At 54.6% G+C, this 18,409-nt stretch overlaps 1 protein-coding gene across 2 annotated transcripts in view; it reads left to right on the forward strand.

The window, feature by feature from the left end:
* The window catches only part of TRIOBP (TRIO and F-actin binding protein), a gene marked incomplete at its 5' end in the record, with an annotated part of 55,506 nt that overhangs the window by 29,698 nt on the left and 7,399 nt on the right, over positions 1–18,409 (forward strand). The window contains 7 exons of one of the 2 annotated variants that reach the window (XM_081127368.1): positions 2,210–2,380; positions 7,288–7,344; positions 9,811–9,879; positions 9,992–10,081; positions 10,473–10,582; positions 12,090–12,615; positions 13,750–13,860. In XM_081127368.1, the coding sequence (XP_080983494.1) occupies positions 2,210–2,380; positions 7,288–7,344; positions 9,811–9,879; positions 9,992–10,081; positions 10,473–10,582; positions 12,090–12,615; positions 13,750–13,860 (1,134 nt within the window). Of the gene's footprint in view, positions 1–2,209; positions 2,381–7,287; positions 7,345–9,810; positions 9,880–9,991; positions 10,082–10,472; positions 10,583–12,089; positions 12,616–13,749; positions 13,861–18,409 lie in introns of those variants that run through there. The other variant, XM_081127367.1, reaches the window with a different exon arrangement.

Below are 18,409 nucleotides of genomic sequence, written 5' to 3' on the forward strand. Positions count from 1 at the left end.
AAGCCTGGGCTTGAGTTCTGTCTCTGCACTAACTTGTGTGGCTTTGGGCCATTGTCTCCCTTCTCTGAGCCTCACATTGCTGTCCTCCATTGAGTAGCAGTTTAAGACTGAACAACCCAAAAGTTTGGTGGCCTTAATAACTCACTCCTGGGTCCCTGAGCCTGTGCCATCTCTCTCCTGCCAAGGCAAGTTGTGGTGAGGTATTCCTTCATTTGTGCATTCATTCATTTGACCAGTGTTTACTAAGGACTACTGTAGGCTGGGGCTCTGAGATAGAGACAAAAGAGCACTCCACCCCTGCCCACAAGGAGCTCACAGTTTGGTGAGAACACTGACATGTGCGTGCTTAGAACACAGTGTGGTGATCACATTAGTGGGGACATGTACCGATGCAGGGAGCACTGGGGGGAAGATGATGCAGGGAGCATCAAAGGAGATTGTAACTTTGTGCTGGGGGCACTTCGGTTTCCTTTGGACTGAGACTTGAGGAGTGAGAAGGAATTTTCCAGGCAAACAAACATTTGGAGGGATGGGAGGGAGAGAGAGAGTGTATGTGTGGGGGGGTGCATGTGTATTGGGGGGGCACAGAGGACAGGAAAGGAAGTGTTCCAGACAGGGCAGGGAACAACATGTGCAGTCCCATCCAAGGTACAAAGGACCTGGCTCATTCTGGGAATTCTCAGTAGTCCAGCATTGTACACCCTAGCATGTAAAATGTGCATGACGATGGAGGGCAGCAGGCAGGGACCAGATTATGACGGATGCATTAGTGTGGGGGAAGAGTTGAAGACCTTTGAGCAGGGGAGTGGTCTGATCACTGGGTTGAGGGTACTAAAAATGGAGTTCCAGAGGCCAGGAAACCAGTAAGGGGCTGTCAGGTGCCCAGGCCACTGGGCAAGGCACTAGTGGTAGGTGAGGTCTTCTGTTTGTTTACTCACTCTCCCAAAGACAAAGTGCCTGAGTGAGGAACAGGGGTAGGGTAGGAAAACAGCATGGGGGTGCCAGGAGGTCAGTGTCTAGAGGAAGGTGGGCTTATCCATGGCCTCATTTCTCAGGGTGGAGGAGAGACTCCCAGTGGGAAATACTGGGAAAGAACTTCAGCTCCCTGGCCTCCATTTCTTTATCTGTGAAATGGGGACAGTAATTATAATAGTAATAATTTTTGACCCCCGAACTGAGATGGCAGAATAATTGAAATGGCAATTATTCCAAGCTCCGGGTCCTCCTACCAAAGGATAGCTAACTAGGGATAAAGGGGGTGTTCTGGGTACTTAACACTTAATCCTTATAGCAGCTCCATGAGACAACAGCATTATCCCATTTAACAGAGGATGAAGTTGAGGCACAGAGAGGTTAAGTACCTTGCTTAAGGTAACACAGTGTTTGCATCATAATGCCACACAAGCTACTACACTCATTTAGCAACAAATTCCACCAAAGGTCCCTCCCCTACTTCAGGGCTCAGATGAGCGCCTGCCGGCAAAAGGCGTCTTAAAAACTGCCAAGTGCTCTGGGAACGTGAGAAACGGGTGCGCGCCCACACCCAAGAACCCCCAAACCAGGTTCTTAAGCCCAGAAAGACCCGCTTGCAGGAGGGGGCATTTAGAAAAGGTCCACTTTGTGCGAAGACTGCATGCTAGGAGTGCCGTCTCTTCTGACTGTGACCCCGAGCAAGTCCGCTCACCTGAGTCTGTTTTCCCATTAGTTAAATGGGTACAAGGGCACCTTCCTGCACGCCTGTAGTGAGGACGAGAGTCGATTACAGTGGTAGCAAGCGGGGCTCCGGGAGTGGGGTCCGCTGAATCGTTAGTATTGGGAGCTCTGCCCACGTCCCCGTCAAACTTCGGGGTCCGGCGGCTCGCGGCTGGGGCAGGGAGCCGCAGCCAACGCGACGTGGGTGCCACACCCCGCACTCCCGCGCAGTCGCCGGACGTAGTCACCTGCCTGCTGGCCCGCTCCTTCCGCGCCGCTCAACCGCGGCCGGAGCGCGGCCGCCCTCCCTGCTCCCCGACCCCTCTCCCCGCCCCCACCCGCCCGGCCAGCCCGCCTCGCGCGGCCGTCCCGTCGCGGAAGGCCCCGCCCCCGAGTCCATCCCGCGCTCCCATTGGTCAGTCCACAACCCCCGCCGCTGTTTGTCCCAGCTTCCCCGCCGCCCATTGGCCTGCTCGGGTCCTCCCAGGAAGTTTGAAAAAAAAAAAAAAAAAGTTTTATGGGCGGATGGAAGGGGCCGGAGCTGCGCCGGGGAAGGGAAGGACCGGAGGAGCGGCGGTGGGCGGCCGAGAGGGGCGGCGGCAGCGGGATTCCCGCGCCGCTGAGCCCGGCCCGAGAGCCCTTTACACTTTCCTGCCTCCTGCTCCCGCCGCTGGGCGCCGCCATGACGGTGAGTGCCCTCCGCGCCGGCCCCTCCGCGCCCCAGGCCAGGGCGAGAGCGACCGCGGGAGCCCAGCCGCTCCCCTCCTGGGCAGCCGCCTCCTGCTTCCCCGAGGCTGGTAGAGGGCTCCGTCGGGAGACAGGGCGACCCCAGCGGCTGGGCCGGCCGGCCTGCCTCACCTTTCCCCAGCCTCCTCCTCACTCCCCAGGCCAGGAACCCGGGCGGACCCGAGGGTATGGGAACGTCCCGTCGCGGGCACTCCCCTCCTCGCTTTTGCGGGACCAGTCACCGAGCGCTTCGGTGCGGTCCTTTCCCACTTCCCGCCCAGCTCCCTTAGGGAAGACCTGACCGGATTCCCCCAAGCTACGAGGTCTGTAGGGGCTCCCCAGGCTGCGACCGTGGGAGGAGCGGAGATGGGCTTGGCCTGGGTCTGGGGTCTCGCCCGGGGCTGGAAAGAGGAGCCCGCTGGCTCGGGTGGGTCTCGTTGATCTGGGCCTGGGAAGACTGTCCACCCGTGTGGGGCTGGCGGGAGGTTGGGTGGGTGAGAAGGGGTCGCCGCGTCCCACCCTGCCTGGAAGCCCATCCTGGGATTTCCGAAGCAGCGCTGGGGCCGGGGGTGGGGCAGTGCCGCGACTGGAGGTGGAGGACACGACATGTCTTTGTCTTGCGGATGAGCCCTACCCTAGTTCCATCAATACCTGTGCCGTGATGATCATGTCCGGCCTCACAGCTGAGTTCACCATTATCCCCATTTCACCTTCTGATAAACTGAGGCTTAGGGAAGAGCCGCTGGTGAGTTGCCCGAGGTTACCCTGCGTGTGAGGGAAGGAGTAGCTCCTTTTCAGGTCAGTCTGGCCCAGTGGTGTACTGGAAGGGAAGGGCAGGGCTGCTTTTGGTTTCTGACTAGTGTCTTAGGGAGGCTCTGACAGCTGGTGAGGAGAGGGGGGTGTTAAGCAGGGTGTGTGCGTGTTCCTGTCCCATTTCCACAGGCGAGTGAAATGGGTTGGGCTGCTGGGGAGTGCTGTGGTGGTTGGGGAGAGGGCCCCTGCCCCTGTGAGTGTGATGACCTGGCCATTGCCTGGACTTCCTCAGCCTCCGCACATCCTGCCACCTCCCTGCTGGCCCTTCCTGTCGTCAGCAGCCTCCCCTGCCCAGTCAGAGAGCAAAGAGGGATGTGGGGGAGGAGCTGAGCTGGTGTCTTGCCCCGGTTCCCCCCAGGCCAGGGGCAGGATGGTCACTTTGCTCACTGGTTGCCTGCCATGCCCTGAACTGGGTGCTTTCACATTACCAGAGTTGATTTTCTAAGGTTGATGGCAACTCCCCATCTAACAGATGAGGACACTGAGGTGTAGAGGTGACACAGCTAGGCCCTGATTGAGGCAGAATTGGTATCCAAGGACTCTCCCAGTTTTCTCTCTGGGGCAAGATAAGAAATGTACACAGTTGCCTCTCCTGGAGGAGCACATGCTCAGCGAGGGCAAGGCTCCTGGAAGCAGCACGTGGGGTGCTGGGAGGAGGGGCGGCACGGCCCTGCTGGTGGGAGAAGCCTTCCTGTGATTGTAAGACTTTGTCAAGTGGAGATGGACTGGGGTGGATGGGACGTCCTGGACAAAGGCTTTGGTCACATTTGGGGAACAGCAAAAACATAGAAAAGGGGTCTGGGAGAAAAGGAATTCAAAGGCCAGGAAAAGTATCTTCGGCTTTTGGTCAGTTTCTAGGGAACCGTGAAAGGGTTTCAAGCAGGGAGGAGGCTGAGGATCACCACCGAGTGTATACTGGTTTCATCCCAGCTGCCTGGCGACCTGAGCCTGCTCCAGGCTGGTGTCCTTCCTGTACCTTCCTCACACCTTTTCCCTCTCTGCTGGTCCTGCCTCCCTGACTTCAGAGATCGACCGACCGATGGAGTGGCAAAGGTGTTGTGAATGGGTACATGCTTGGAGGCTCAGAAGCCCCGGCTGGAGTCAGGATTTGCTCCACCTCCTTTTGCCTGAGCCGAGTGCAGCCTTGCCCCGGAGCCTCATTCCCCAGCCACTGCCTGGCATCAAATTATATACCTGTTCACTTGTTTATTGTCTGCCTCCTGACTTCCACCAGGACAGGGGCCACGTCTTTCCTTCTCAGCTGACTTCCTGGTCTAGGACAGTGCGTGCTACTTAAAAAAGGAAAAAGAAAGATTTCACAAACATTCCCTGAGTCCTGGGGGGTGAATGGTGCATGTCCCTGCCTGTGAGTTGCTTCTAGTCGAGCCCGTGAGGGACAAGCAAATGTCTTCAAGATAATCATGGGTGCAACAAAGGCCTCTCCGAGGGGCCATGGGAGGGCCGCTGGGGGCAGTGTGGTGTGTACTGGGGCTCGGGCCTCAGAGGAGGCGGTTAAACTGGGTCTTAAAGCATGAGTAGGGGTTTGCCTGGTGTTCAAGCAGAGGACACAGGCGTGTGTGGAGGACCTGAAGTCCTGATGTGTTGGGGATCAATGAGGATGTGTGGAGACAAACATGAGGTCCCCAAAGCAGGGTGTAGGCTAGGCTGGAAGGGTGGGGCTGAGGCTCTTGTGCCATCCTAAGCAGGTGGATTTTGTTTTTATTGTTTGTTTGTTTCCATTTTAAAATCATTTTTATTTTTCAATTACAGTTGACATACATTATTAGATCAGTTTCAGGTGTACTGGATTTGTTTGGAAGCCACTTGGAGCTATCCCTGGAGGTTTTATGCAGACTTGTAACACTAGGCCTTTTTGAGTGGGTGTGCTTAGAGGAGGCCGTGTGGAAGGTCCGGGGGGCGGGAGTAGTGCAGACCTGTAGCAGAGGGAGGAGGGTGGCCTGCGAGAACCTGTTGGTTGTCCTTATGGGATGAGAGAGGGAGTTTCCTACAGGTGGAGGGAAGGTGGCTGGGGCTGAAGGTGCAGTATGACAGATTTAGGTTATCAGACCTTTTGACCCTGGGGGCGGGGCATGTTCCTAGCTGACCTACCCGACCTCTCCTGCCAGTAGTTTAAAAACTCACTTTGGTGTCCTCCTCTCCCCAAGGTTACTGTGCCATCCCATGCCTGATGTAGTGTGCGACGTGTTAGTACTGGCTTCTAGAGGGTCACTGAGCTTTTCCATGGGTGGCACATTCATTCATCATAAAACTTGAGGGAGGACAGGACCCCCCCCCCCCCCCCCCGCATCATTTATCACATTAGACAGCTAGGCTCAGGGAGGAGATGTGACTTAGCAAGGTCTCTGTGACCCCACTTCCCAGGCAGCCCTTGGGATCCCAGCCTCTCATTCCATCTGGGGAGCCCTTCCTCAGCTTCTAGAAGTCAATGACTGATCTCCTATAGGCCATTCCAGAAAGCCTAGCTCCTCAGGGCCTGGGGGTGGGGGTGGGGAATGTCTCCAGAGCACAGAAGTTTAGGTGAGGTAGAAGAGGGTGGATATTTATTTGTTCAGCAGTATCCCTGGGCCACAGCATGTCTAGTCCTGGGGCCATGTGAGGTCCCAGACTGAATGTATGTGAACCCAAGTGACTCGGTGGCCTTGAGCCGGGCTACTGGTCTTCATTCAGTTCTAGTTTGGGACTCCTGCACATTTGGGGAACAGGGTGGGAGAAATGGAGAGCAGATAGGGTGAACACCACCCAGAGTTTCTCAGGTCTGAGCAGAGCCTGTGTCCCTTCCCTCAGAGAGGTATGCAGGGAGGAGTTGCGACGCAGGGGTGGGGCTGCCAACCTACTGAGCTCCCAGCCCCATCCCACGGCCATGGCTGTGGATGGCTCTGAATGTCTAGGCTGCTCGCCCAACCTCTCAGACCACTTCTTCCAGCTGAGGAAGAGGAGAGTGGGACTCCCTAGGAGGAAGGCAGGTCAGGGGAGGTGGCCAGGTCAGGTAGCTCTGGTTTCCAGGTTTCCAGCTGCTGTCTTCGCCACCTACCCCACTGAGCCATGCCACCCGCTCCCTTCACGCAACCGGACACCTTGGCTTGGTGCGGCTGCGATGCGGGCGCTGATAGGTGGGCTCAGAGCCATGGGAACAGGTGGACGCCTCTTCCCTGCCCGCCAGCCTGGCCCGCCCTGCTGTCTTCCCAGTGGGCAGGAGCTGAGACTCTACAGAGGGACTGGGACTTATACACGAGAGGTCTCCCCAGCAGCCAGGGAGGGTCTGGTATTTGGCACCTACCAGATGGAACTGGCCAGAGAAAATGCCAGAATGAGCAGCGTTTTTATCTAGGCCTAGGTGGGGTTATATAGCTCGCAGGCCCCTGTGGATCATGCTGCAGCTGGGAGCCCCCAGGCCCCGGGGCCGTGTCCCCCTGGGTAGCACCCGTCAGGTAGGGCTTGCCGGGACTGGCCCATCCAAAGATCTAGAGGGGACCAGAGAATCCCTAGCCCCAGCCTGTGCTTGGTTCCATCTTTCAGGATCTCCAGGAGACGAGGGAAGGGTAGGGCTGATTGGACCACAGGAGGGTCGGTGGGTTGGGGGTGAGTGGCAGCAGTAAGGCATTTTCCTGGTGGGCCACCTGGGCCTTGTCAGTGAGAGGAACTGGATGGTTCATTCGCCCTACTGGTTTGGCTTGTAGTCTGAGCTCTCTGGGGATCTCTCTACAGGCAGCATTCTCTTGGCCCCTCTCTCCCACTCTTGGGTGAGGAAGTAGGCTGGTGAGAGGGGAGCTTGAACATCTTTGGTGGATGCCCCAGTCACCTGGTCCTCCGTCTTGGCAGTCAGAGATTGCCGGATGTTGGGGAAAGGGACCAAGGCTGCATCAGTGGCTGGGGAGCCTGCCTGGATTTGGGGTGCTCGGCCCTCAGCCCTCTCTCCTGGCTTCCCAGGCCCATACTTGGACGGGACTCAGGGCCAGGATGGGTATAGCAACCCCTCTTCCCCAGCCCCATTGTGTTCTCCACTGGGCCTGACTCATCTGCCTCATCTCCCCATAGCCCGATCTGCTCAACTTCAAGAAGGGATGGATGTCGATCTTGGACGAGCCTGGAGAGGTAGGAGGGCTGAAGCGGAGAGGATGGGGGTGGCTGGGGCCCTGTAGGGTCCTTGGGAGCAGCCCAGGAGGCTGACCTGCTTCCCTTGCCTGTCCAGCCTTCTAGAGACCCCGGCCTACAGGTGGAGGGGGGGTCCAGGGTGGGGATCAGAAGTGAGAACTCTGATGGTAGGGTGTTTCTTGTCCAGCCTTTGACTATGGGGGTGGGAGGGCAGAGGCCTCCTGAAGCAGTCTGCAGTGTGTAAGTCATCTGGGAGGGGGGCCTCCTGGCCCCTCAGGCTCTGTACCCCATCCCCTCATCTCACCAAGAACCCCTTGTTCCTCTACCTCTTGATGACCCTGCTGGGTACCCAAGGGTTGGGGTGGAAGGGCTCACAGAGATCATTTGGCCTGAGACTTGTACAGATTTCCAACAACTCAGTTGTGCAACATCTCCCCCTCTCCCCAGGGGTGAGACTCAGAGCACATTTCTTGAAGTCTCACCAACTTGGGGCCCCATTGGTCGAATTACAACTTTTCCTGGCCTCAGTGGCCACATCTGTGAAATGGGCATAATGGATAACGATGATTCCTTCCGGGGTGGATAACAGGCATGGCTGTCAAGCATGTAAAGGGTCACATGTAGCCCCTGGTGTCTGCTAGGACCTCAGTAATGTTTCTATCCTTAGAACCAGAAGCGATAGTGCCCTCTTACCCGCTCTGCCCTTTTGGCTATCAGGCTGGAGCTGGAGCTGGCTTAATGCCCACGCACCTTGGGAGGGACGTCTCCCCACCCCTGTCCTGCATACGCTCATGGCTTTGGTCTTTGTGCAGCCCGCATGCCGGGAGGGCTTGGAGCCAAAGGGAATTGCATTGTGTTTCCTACCCACATGCTTTATTCCCTCCAGCCCACAGCCTTCCGTACCCGCTGTCTGCTCCCCGGTCCTCTGGTGGCTGCACTCCAGCCTCACACAACGCCTGGCACATTGCCAGTGACCCGTCCTGGCCTCCCCACCCAGGGTCTCTGGAGGGCAGAGACTGTGGGCCCCACCCAGAGCTGGCCGTTACTCATTCTCTTTCACGAGGTGTTGGAATGTCCAAGCTGGAAGGGCCCTGGGAGCTCAGCCAGCCCAGCCCCTTGGTGTGCAGACAGGAGACAGGCCCACAGGGGCTTCGATCTCTTCCAGGCCTCGCAGTACCTTGGGCAGACCCAGGCCTGGAACTTGGGGCACCTGAGGCCCACAGAACTCTACCTAGCTCCTGTCTACTCAGTAAGAGCAGGGTGGTTCTGAGGGACCAGCATTTTAGAGGATCTCCAACAGTGTAGCGCCCAACCCTATGCCAGGTGCCCTGAGAGACATACAAGGGAGGGCTAAGAACTTCTAACCTTACAAGAAGGCTCAGGGACTTCTTATTAGCCCTACTTTATAAGTCAGAAGACAGAAGCTCAGAGAGGTCAAGATGCTTAACTAAAGACACACAGCTAGCAAGGGATAAAATGGTTTTAACCTAGGTGTCTTGAATACTAAGGGGAGGCAGTGTGCAAAGAAGTAGAGAATGTCATCCTAGCACGTTCTTGAAAACATTCCATCTTCTTAAGGGAAAAAAACCTAAATACTTGAACTAACAAGCAGTGTGAATAGGGCTTGCTGATGTGTGGGAGCCCCAGGAGATGCCGGGGACTGGGTGACATGCATTGACCCTGGCAGTGGGTAGACCTCCACTAGCATTCCCGTGAATGGCCAGAAGCCAGAGGAGGGCTGAGCTTGGCACATTGCATATCAGGCTGTTCTGGTGCCCCTACCTCTTTTCTTTCCTATGTGTTCTGCCAATCTAACCCCAGCTGAGCAGAGAGAAAGGCACTACAGGAAGGTACCCAAATCATAAATGTTCAGATAATGCATCTCACACGATGAACATACATGTAACCAGCACCCAGATCAAGAAACAGAATACGACCAATGCTCAGACGCCTCCCCCTGGGCCACCTTCCAGTCCTGCTCTCTGGGAGTCCTGTCCTTGGCAACTGAGGAGATCCAGAGGGGCATATGCAAAAAGACTTGGGAAGTTCTGGTCCCTGGCTTGCTAGGCAGATGACCTTACGCAGGTCACAACTCCTCCCTGTCTGCAATGGGAGGGTTTGCTTGTAGGGGCCTAAGAGATCTTGGTGGAAAAGATCAGGACGGGTATGAAGTGTTCACAAAGCAGAGAAGGACTCCCAGAAGGAAAGGAAGGGTGTGGTTACTGATGAGAAGCCAACCCATTTCACAGATGCTGCCCCTGCAGCTCTGAGAGGAAATGGGGGACCAGGTTTAAAATGTCACTTTTCTGACTTTTCTGGCCACACCCCTCAGCAGGGTGGATGAGGGTGGCAGGCCCCTACTGTGAGCAGAATGGTTTTCCTGGCAGCACCTAGGGTGCCCCCAGAGTGGTACACCCATTCTTTCATTCTATACCCCCCTCCCTCACCACCACCTCTCCTTCACAGTGGAAGAAGCATTGGTTTGTACTGACTGATTCAAGCCTCAAGTACTACAGGGACTCCACCGCTGAGGAGGTGAGACGACGAGGCGGGAGGCCCCCCTCCCCCCATCAGGTGCTGGGGGACCCCTGAGATGGGTTGGGGGGCTCACTGGGGTATGTGGAACATTGCGGCCTTCCTGCTGCAGGCAGATGAGCTGGATGGCGAGATTGACCTGCGTTCCTGCACTGACGTCACTGAGTATGCAGTACAGCGCAACTATGGCTTCCAGATTCACGTGAGGCTGCGTGCAGCTGGGGGGTGGCATGACTGGAGGGCCCCTCAGAGGAGGGGTTGGTGTGGAGCATGGCTCTCCATTAGAGACTAGCTCACTCATTTTCTCAGAGACCCTGTCCTCAGAGTCAGAAGCTCCGCTACCAACACAGCATATCTGGGGAGACCCCAATATCATTGGCAGGGGTCATTCAAATGTTGGGGAGACTTTGGAGCCAGTGGGGCTCTTCCAGGGCTAGGCTAGTGGAGGGGAGGTATTTCGCCCTCTGTTCAACTCCAGGCTCAAGACCTTAGATACCTTCTTGGGAGGAAAGGGCCACCTCCCTGGGGTCCATAGTGGGGAGGGAGCAATGGCCCTGGCCACATGACAATCTGCCTGTGGGGTGGACTTGCAGACCAAGGATGCTATCTATACCTTGTCGGCCATGACCTCGGGCATCCGGAGGAACTGGATCGAGGCTCTGAGGAAGACCGTGCGTCCCACTTCAGCCCCAGATGTCACCAAGTATGTGCTGGGTTGGATCAGGGCCTTGGGGAGGCACCCTGCATCCCTGAGTGCTGTACTGGCACTTGCACGGGGGTCCTCTGGCTGTGCTTCTGGGCCTCAGTTCCTCTATTAACAAAATGAGGAGAGGGCAGTGAGCATTCTTGGCAGTTTTCCAGAAATATATTGAGGATTTGGGGTTTGACTGCCCTCCCTCTATGTCCCCCACATCCTGAAAGGGTGGGGAGAGGCCTCAGCTCTTTGGAGAAGATGCCAGTGAGTCAGAGGTGGCTACCTGCTAGGTGGCTGATTGTGCTGTGGGAGCTGTCTCATCCTGTGTTACGGAGAGAGGATGGCTAGGCAGTCTGGGTGGAGAGCTCACTCCCTCTGGCTGTGGGTAGAGCGGTAGGAGGGCTTAGTTACCTGGTGGTAGAGCTCCCACACAGTATAAACCCCAGACACCCATGGGTCCTGAGATTTGTGGCTGCTGGGCACTAGGTATGGAAAGATGATATTGAGGGGTATCAAGCGTGAGTTCCCCCATTTGGCTACAGTCTGGCTGTTCATCAACCTCAGGCCAGTCCCCTTCTTGTCTGAGTTTCAGATTCTTCATCTGTCAGATTGAGTGTCATGAGAATGTTCATAGAAGCCCTTTGTGAACTGAAGCACAGTGTAGCTGGACTATTTCTTGGTATATAGGATCAGCTGCTGTAACAAAGAAGCCCTAAACGCAGTGGCTTTAAGTAGGAGAGGTTTATTTCTCCAGAACAGTCCAGAGGTGTATGGTCCAGACCAGTTCTGTGGCCCTTGACTTATATCTTTGCCTCTGGTTCAGGAAGCTGTTTACATTCTCCTGGAGTCCCAGACAGGATCAGGGCCAGGGCACACCCATTCCTTTAAAGGATGCCACCTCTCACTTCTACTGGGCAGAATGTAGGCACATGGCCATGGCCACACATAGCTGCAAGGGATGCTGGGAAGTGTAGTTTTAGGCTGGGTGACCATATATCCTGCTGTTGTTATAGAAGAGGAACACTGCCACAGTTGTTAAGTCTCCACAACTTGTGCCCTGTGCACCAAGAGATCACTGTTCACCTGCTCAGCAATGACCATGGGCATCTCCCCTATTCCACTGTGAGCCTCTTGAACCCAGGATCTTGTCTCAAACCATACTTTTAATAATAACACTTTGATCACCATTCGTAATGGGCTTCCTGGTTGCTTTACACATATTCGCCCACCTAGTCCTCATATTCATCCTGTGAGAGGCATTGTTGTCCCATATTACAGATGAGTGACTGAGGCTCAGAGGGAAGCCAGATATCCTGGTCCCTCTGCTGGTAAGTGGTGGAGTTGGGATGGCGCCCAGTGCGTGTTAATGATGAAGGTCTAGTTCTAACCTCTGGGTTGGGCTGCTTCCTCTGCTGGGGTTCATCCCCAGGCCCTGGCACATGGTTTCACTCCAGAAGTGCTTGTTTGGGGACTGAGTGGGCAAGATCCTGCCTGATTGGCTCTGCTGGCACCCTAGGCTCTCGGACTGCAATAAAGAGAACACACTGCACAGCTACAGCACCCAGAAGGGCTCCCTGAAGGTGGGGGAGCAGCGTGTGGGCTCTGAGGTCATCAGTCGAGGCGGCTCTCGGAAGGCTGATGGACAGCGGCCGTCCCTGGACTACGTGGAGCTGTCCCCGCTGACTCAGGGCTCCCCGCAGCGGGCCCGCACCCCAGTTCGCACTCTTGACCGCCCAGCCAAGCAGGAGGAGCTGGAGCGAGACCTGGCCCAACGCTCTGAAGAGAGACGCAAGTGGTTCGAGTCTGTGGACAGCAGGGCCACAGAGACACCAGCTGGTGAGGGGCCACGCCGGGGCCTGGGCGCCCCCCTGACTGAGGACCAGCAGAGTCGGCTCAGCGAGGAGATCGAGAAGAAGTGGCAGGAACTGGAGAAGCTGCCCCTGCGGGAGAACAGGCGGGTGCCTCTCACCGCACTGCTCAACCAGAGCCGCGGGGAGCGCCGGGGTCCCCCAAGTGACAGCCACGAGGCACTGGAGAAGGAGGTAGACATCATGGCTGGCCTCTGGGAGCGCCTCACCCCACCAGTATCCCTCCTACCCCCACAGTCACACTACAGCACTTATGCATACCTATAGTGTGGGGAGTTCACTTCCGATCCACTGACACCTCAGACTCCTTGTGAATTGAAATCTTTTTTAGGCCTGGGGTTTTTATTGTTTTTTTCAGAAATATTTTTATTGAGCTCAGCTGGCATGGTTCAGTGTTTGGGTGTCAACCTATGTACTAGATGATCACTGTTTGATCCCCAGTCAGGGCACGTGCCCAGGTTGCGGGCTTGATCCCTGGTTGGGCGCGTGCAAGAGGCAGCTGATCAATGACTCTCATCATTGATGTTTCTCTCTCTCCCCCCCTCCCCCCTCCCCCTATCCCCCTCTCCCCCCTCCCCCTCGCCCCCTCTCCCTCTCTCCCTTTCTCGGCTCTCTCCTCCTTCTCTCTGAAATCAATAAAAACTTTTTTTAAAAGTACACATATATATTTGTAGATTGATTTTTAGAGACAGAGGAGAGGAGAGGGAGAGAGAGAGAGAGAGAGAGAAACATCTATGTGAGAGCAGAACATTGATCGGCTGCTTCCTACATGCCCCTCACTGGGCTTGAGCCTGCAACCCAGCATGTGCCCTGTCTGGGAATTGAACTGACGACCCCTCGGTGCACAGGGCAATGTTCAACCGAGCCATACCGTTTTTTTAGTATTTTTTCTTAGTTCTGTCCTCAGCAACCACAGAGAAGGGAAGAGGGAAAAGAAAAGAGAGGCCGTTTATTGAGCATCTTGTCCTGGGCCCTCTCTACCTACAGAGGCTCATATATGTTCACAGCAGTATCATGGTCCCAACTGGGTAGACCTCATCACAGTTTTACTAATGGGAAGCTGAGGCTCAAAGATGTTTCCCCTGCCACCTACATAATGTAAATATCTGTGACCACAGCGTTCTGTTCCCAACCCTGTCTAGTTTTCTCTGGGCCATTGGCCCTGCCATCCAGGAAACAGATGAAATGTCCCCCTTGCCTGCACATCCCCACCAGGGCCACTTCTCATCAAATCCAAAGCTCCTTACTGCCTCTCGCCAGCCCTCTCTGTTTTTAGGCCCCCACTGACCTCATCTCTTCCCTTCACAGGTCCTGTCTCTTCGTGCCCAGTTGGAGGCATGGCGTCTTCAAGGGGAGGCTCCTCAGGGTGCACCCAGGTCCCAGGAGGATGGTCACATCCCCCCAGGCTACATCTCACAGGTGAGGCTGAAGAGCTGTTTTTTGGGGGATGAGGGCAAGTTTCTGGTTGCCATGTTTTCAGAAAAGAGCTAATGTTTTGGAGGCCCTTCCTGTGTACTAGAACCATGGGGGCATTTGACATGCATTGTCTCATTTAATCCCTTCAGCGGGTGGACATGAGCATTGTGCCTGTTTTATAGACAAGGCCACTGAGCTATAAGAGGTTATGTGACTTGCCCAAGGCCAACAGGCCTGCAGCTGTCAGAGGTGGGATTTAAGCTTGGATCCTGCTGACTGCCCTCATGGGACACTCTGCACTTGAACCACTTTCCCCACACAACCCTGGGGAAGTGGGGAGCCAATGGAGAGTGGGAGCCCCAGCAGGTAGGCCCCTGGGAGGTTCTCCCTAAACAGGGAAATCCTTCCCATGCCTGCGAGGCCGAGACCCTCACAAGATGGCCTTCAGGACTTGGGGGCCTCCAGTGATCTTCAGGGGGACACACAGTCTGCCTAGAACAGCAGTTCTCAACTGAGACTGATTTTGTTCCCTTGGGGACATTTGGCCCTGTCTGGAGACACTTTTGATTATCACCATGGGGACAACTAGCTCTCCAGAAAAAATACATGCATGGGTACAACATACACATATATGCTATATTATATATTTTACTGATACAAAGTATGTTTAGTACACAACTTACAAATAAAAAATACATAATACTTTTTATTGTAATTGCCATATAGCACATTGATTTTTCTCAGAATGCTTTCGTTGGTTTTTCCAATTGCTTGTATCCACAGCTCACTGACAAAATGAGCATCATCCTAACGTGAATATTGGTTGACATTTTTATTTATCTTAATGAGTAAGATAAGAAACATGTCGAAACTTTACTTGGTCAATGTCATGAACAATTTTTTGGTTGAATTGGATAATAGTTCTCTACTGAGAATATTTTCTTAAGAGTATTTCCTCAGGTTTTTGTTCTACTTATAATGTGATGGTCTTAGGTACAGCACACTTTTAAGTTTAATCTGCATTATTAGCATTTTCTCATCACTTGCTTAAGTCTAGATTATCAACAAAACAATAAATCGAGTCCCGATTTGTAATGTTTACCAATGACCATGGTGTAAAGACTCCCACTGTGGCTGAAGGACCTGAATGCAGAGTTGGGAAGATATGTGCACACCATTATAGAGCATTCCCACCGTACAGATACTGAAGACAAATAACCTTGAAAGCAAAGATAATAAAATGCAGTGAAATAATTAAGAAGCGATGGATTTGGAGCATCAGCTTTGTTTTTAATGTAATTAATTGCATGTTTATATAATTTTTAATAATGGCCATGCTTAACAACTGCGTCACAAGATTCCTAAAAATTTGATAATTGACTGCCTCTAGTCAGCACACCATTGCCAGAAGCAGAAAAGAATGCTGGGATCGTAGGCTCTGAGCAGAGGGGCCTTGTAGAAGTTCCAAGGCGGGAGGTTGCTATACGGAGCTCTTGGGAAGCCTTCCTGGGGGAGGTCTCCTGCGGAACTGAGTACTGGGGTGCGGCAGGGGCATGGGCTGTGGTGGAAGGCTGGGGGGTACCTATCCTGGAGACCTCTGCTGCCAACCCAAGGAGTTGGGATCCTGGCCCACACACCTGAGGAGGTTTGGAGGTCTGGCAGTGACATTGGGAAGGTGGTGGTGGAGTTCGAGGGGGCTTGGGAGGGGCTGAGGTCAGTGTCAGGAGCAACGATGATGACTGAGGGAGAGCGGGACGTGGGAGGGTATGTGGAGGGAGGAGAGTGTAGGACTGGGTGACTGGGCCCAAGGAAGGCCGAAGGGAGCCCCCAAGGGGCTGTAAGGCTGGGGCTGCTGTCAAGGCCTTGGGGCCCATCTGGGGCTGAGTAGCTCAGCTGAAGGAAGACCAGGGCCTAGGGGAATTGAGGCCTGACATAAGGTTAGGTTGGAGGTTACCTGATATGGGGCAGGGGGAGAAGGTAGGGACCAGTGTTGTCAAAGACTCCCTTGAGGTCAGAGGAAGAGGTGGGTGGGGCATCTCCAAGCATGGCGGGGCCCAACACCAAGACAGACTGCTGGAGTCCCCTCAGAGACCACCCCCAGAGGACTTCAGGCTGTGCTCTGTGGGCCTTGGTCTCCCAGGGACTGCTGCTTTGCGTGGGTGCATCTGCATCCACCCGTAATCAGAGCCGCTCCGTCTCTGTCCGCTTTATCATTAGAGCCTGCATTCGATTTCCTTTGGAAAAAGGTTTCTCACTAAAATGAAGTTTGAAAAGTACTTTTCTGACTTCTCAGCTTATGGATGGGGGAACTGAGGCCCAGAGAAGTAGTGAGGCCTTTGAACTGGAGGCAGACCGGTGCCCACAGTCCAGGCCTCCCGGGCGTCAGCGTTTTGTCTTGCGAGGTCGGATGGGTAAGGGAGCAGGCAGAATCGAGGGGGGTTGCAAAGGGAGTAAAAGGGAAACAGCGGACAGGAGTGGAGGAGGCTCGAGATGCGGAGGGCACCAGAGAAGAGGAGCTGAGCCATCTGGCCCCCTCAGGCGCTGGAGGAAGCGGCTGGAGATTCCTGGACCCTGGAGAGGTGACGGCTGGGGAGGGATCCCCCAATCTGGTATCTCAGGCCCAGTGTGTGCCCCTCTTAGCAGGTGGGGCTTGCCGCCACTGGACAGCAGCTGGGGCTCTGGGACTTCACTGGGGCTGTAGTGGCTCTCTAGCAAAGGGAACCCTTGCATCCTAGTATAGTGGAGGCCACCGGCATTTCCTTATCCACTTTGATCCATTTCAGAGGTGGCAGCTGACACCTTGGGCCCACAGGAAGATGGGTCAGAGAGCAGCACCTGGCCTTCTAGGAGCCCCTCCTCACGGCTGGTTCCCACCTCCTGGCATCAGCCTCCTGACCCCCTATTAGCTACTGGCTCTGCCTGGTCTGTCCCTTTAAGAATAGGTTCCCACTTCCCTTATTTCTCTGATCTCTGCAGGTGGGTGATCTCTAGGTGGGTGCTAGCTTACCTTATGGACACTCAGGAGTTGGTTTTATGAGGCCTGTTTTACAGATGAGACTGAGGCTTAGAGACAGGAAGGGGCTTGTTCAAGTTCATCCCACCGTACAGCCAGGATTAGGACTCCAAAGCAGTGTTCTATTGTCCTAACTCAAAGGACACATAGAGGACAGGCACAGAGTCCCTGTGGGACAGATAACCCTTGCTCACTACCTAGAACACCTGAACTCAGGTGGCCTGGCCCTTGCCCTTCCTTCCCCCAAAGTGGCCTCCGAGGTGTGGCCGTTTCCGCCACTGTGAGGTGCCCTGTGCCATGGGGGAGAATACAATTCTTTTTTCTTCCATAATACATGATTTTTAGAGGGAGAGTATGGGAGAAGGGGCTGCTGCCTCCTGCATGCCCCCTGCTGGGGATCGGGAATTTAACCGGTGACCCCTCTATATGCGGGGGGACGACACGACACACGATGACGGACACGGACGCTCAACTAACTGAGCCACACCAGCTGGGTGAGAATAGTTTCTCCTCTAGCCCTCTGTGCTTGGTTGTTCCCTGGCCCTTCCCCTTCCCTTTTTAATGATCTTAATTTTTTTTTAATCCTCACTGGGGGACATGGTTGTTTGGTGTTTTATTGATGAGAGAGAGAGAGAGAGAGGAGAAAATTGATGTGAAAGAGAAACATCGATCAGTTGCCTCCCGTATTTATTTTCATAAATAATTCAAACAAATTAAAAAGTTAGACATAAACACATGAACTCCCCTTCCCCTGCCTGCTTCCCCTGCACCCCGCAGGGCTCCCCTAGAGTACCGTCAGAGCACATCTGTGTAGCCCCGTTTGTCTCCCCGGTTTTGGAGGGTAGAAGTCTAGCGCGGGTCTCGCCAGGCTTCAAAAGCCAGGCACCCGCAGGACTGCGTTTCCTTTTGCTGGCTCTGGGTAGGATCTGGTTTCTCGTCTTTTCCAGCATCTGGTGGCTTCCCACCTTCCGTGGCTCCTGGCCCCTTCATCTTCAGAGTGAACGAAAGAGTCAGGTACTCTCTTCCCGTCACCCTGACCCCCCTCCGCAGTCACTTCTCCCTCTCTGCTCCCCGCCGCCTCATCTGTGGACTCCGTGGCTGCGTGGCCAGTGCGTAGTCTAGAAGAGAGTCTCCCTATTTAAGGTCGTCTGATTAGCAAGCTCCGTCCCCCTCTGCCTCCATGTAAGGTGACGCGCGCAGGTTCTGGGCAATAGGATGTGGACATCTTCGGAGCTAGTCCTCCCTACCTTTTCTGTGCTGCTGCGTATCTGTACCCGGACGTCCGGCTCCATGTATTTTGTTTCCGTGAGTGGGATCACCTCGTATATTGTCAGAAACCAGCTTTCATCACCTAACTTTCCGCACTTCTTGCCGCAGCTGTCCATGTGGGCAGCTCTGTCTTTTACCAGCTGCCTGGGTCCTTTGTAAGGCTCGAGCTCATAATTTATTTAAGGGTTGTTTATTTAGATTGCTTCCAGTTCTTGTCTGTTGCCAATCTTACTGTAGGGAATACCCTCCTCTAAGACTCTTTGTACACAT

This window comes from Miniopterus schreibersii (genome assembly GCF_964146895.1).
Source record: "Miniopterus schreibersii genome assembly, chromosome: 2".
Lineage (NCBI taxonomy): Eukaryota > Metazoa > Chordata > Mammalia > Chiroptera > Miniopteridae > Miniopterus > Miniopterus schreibersii.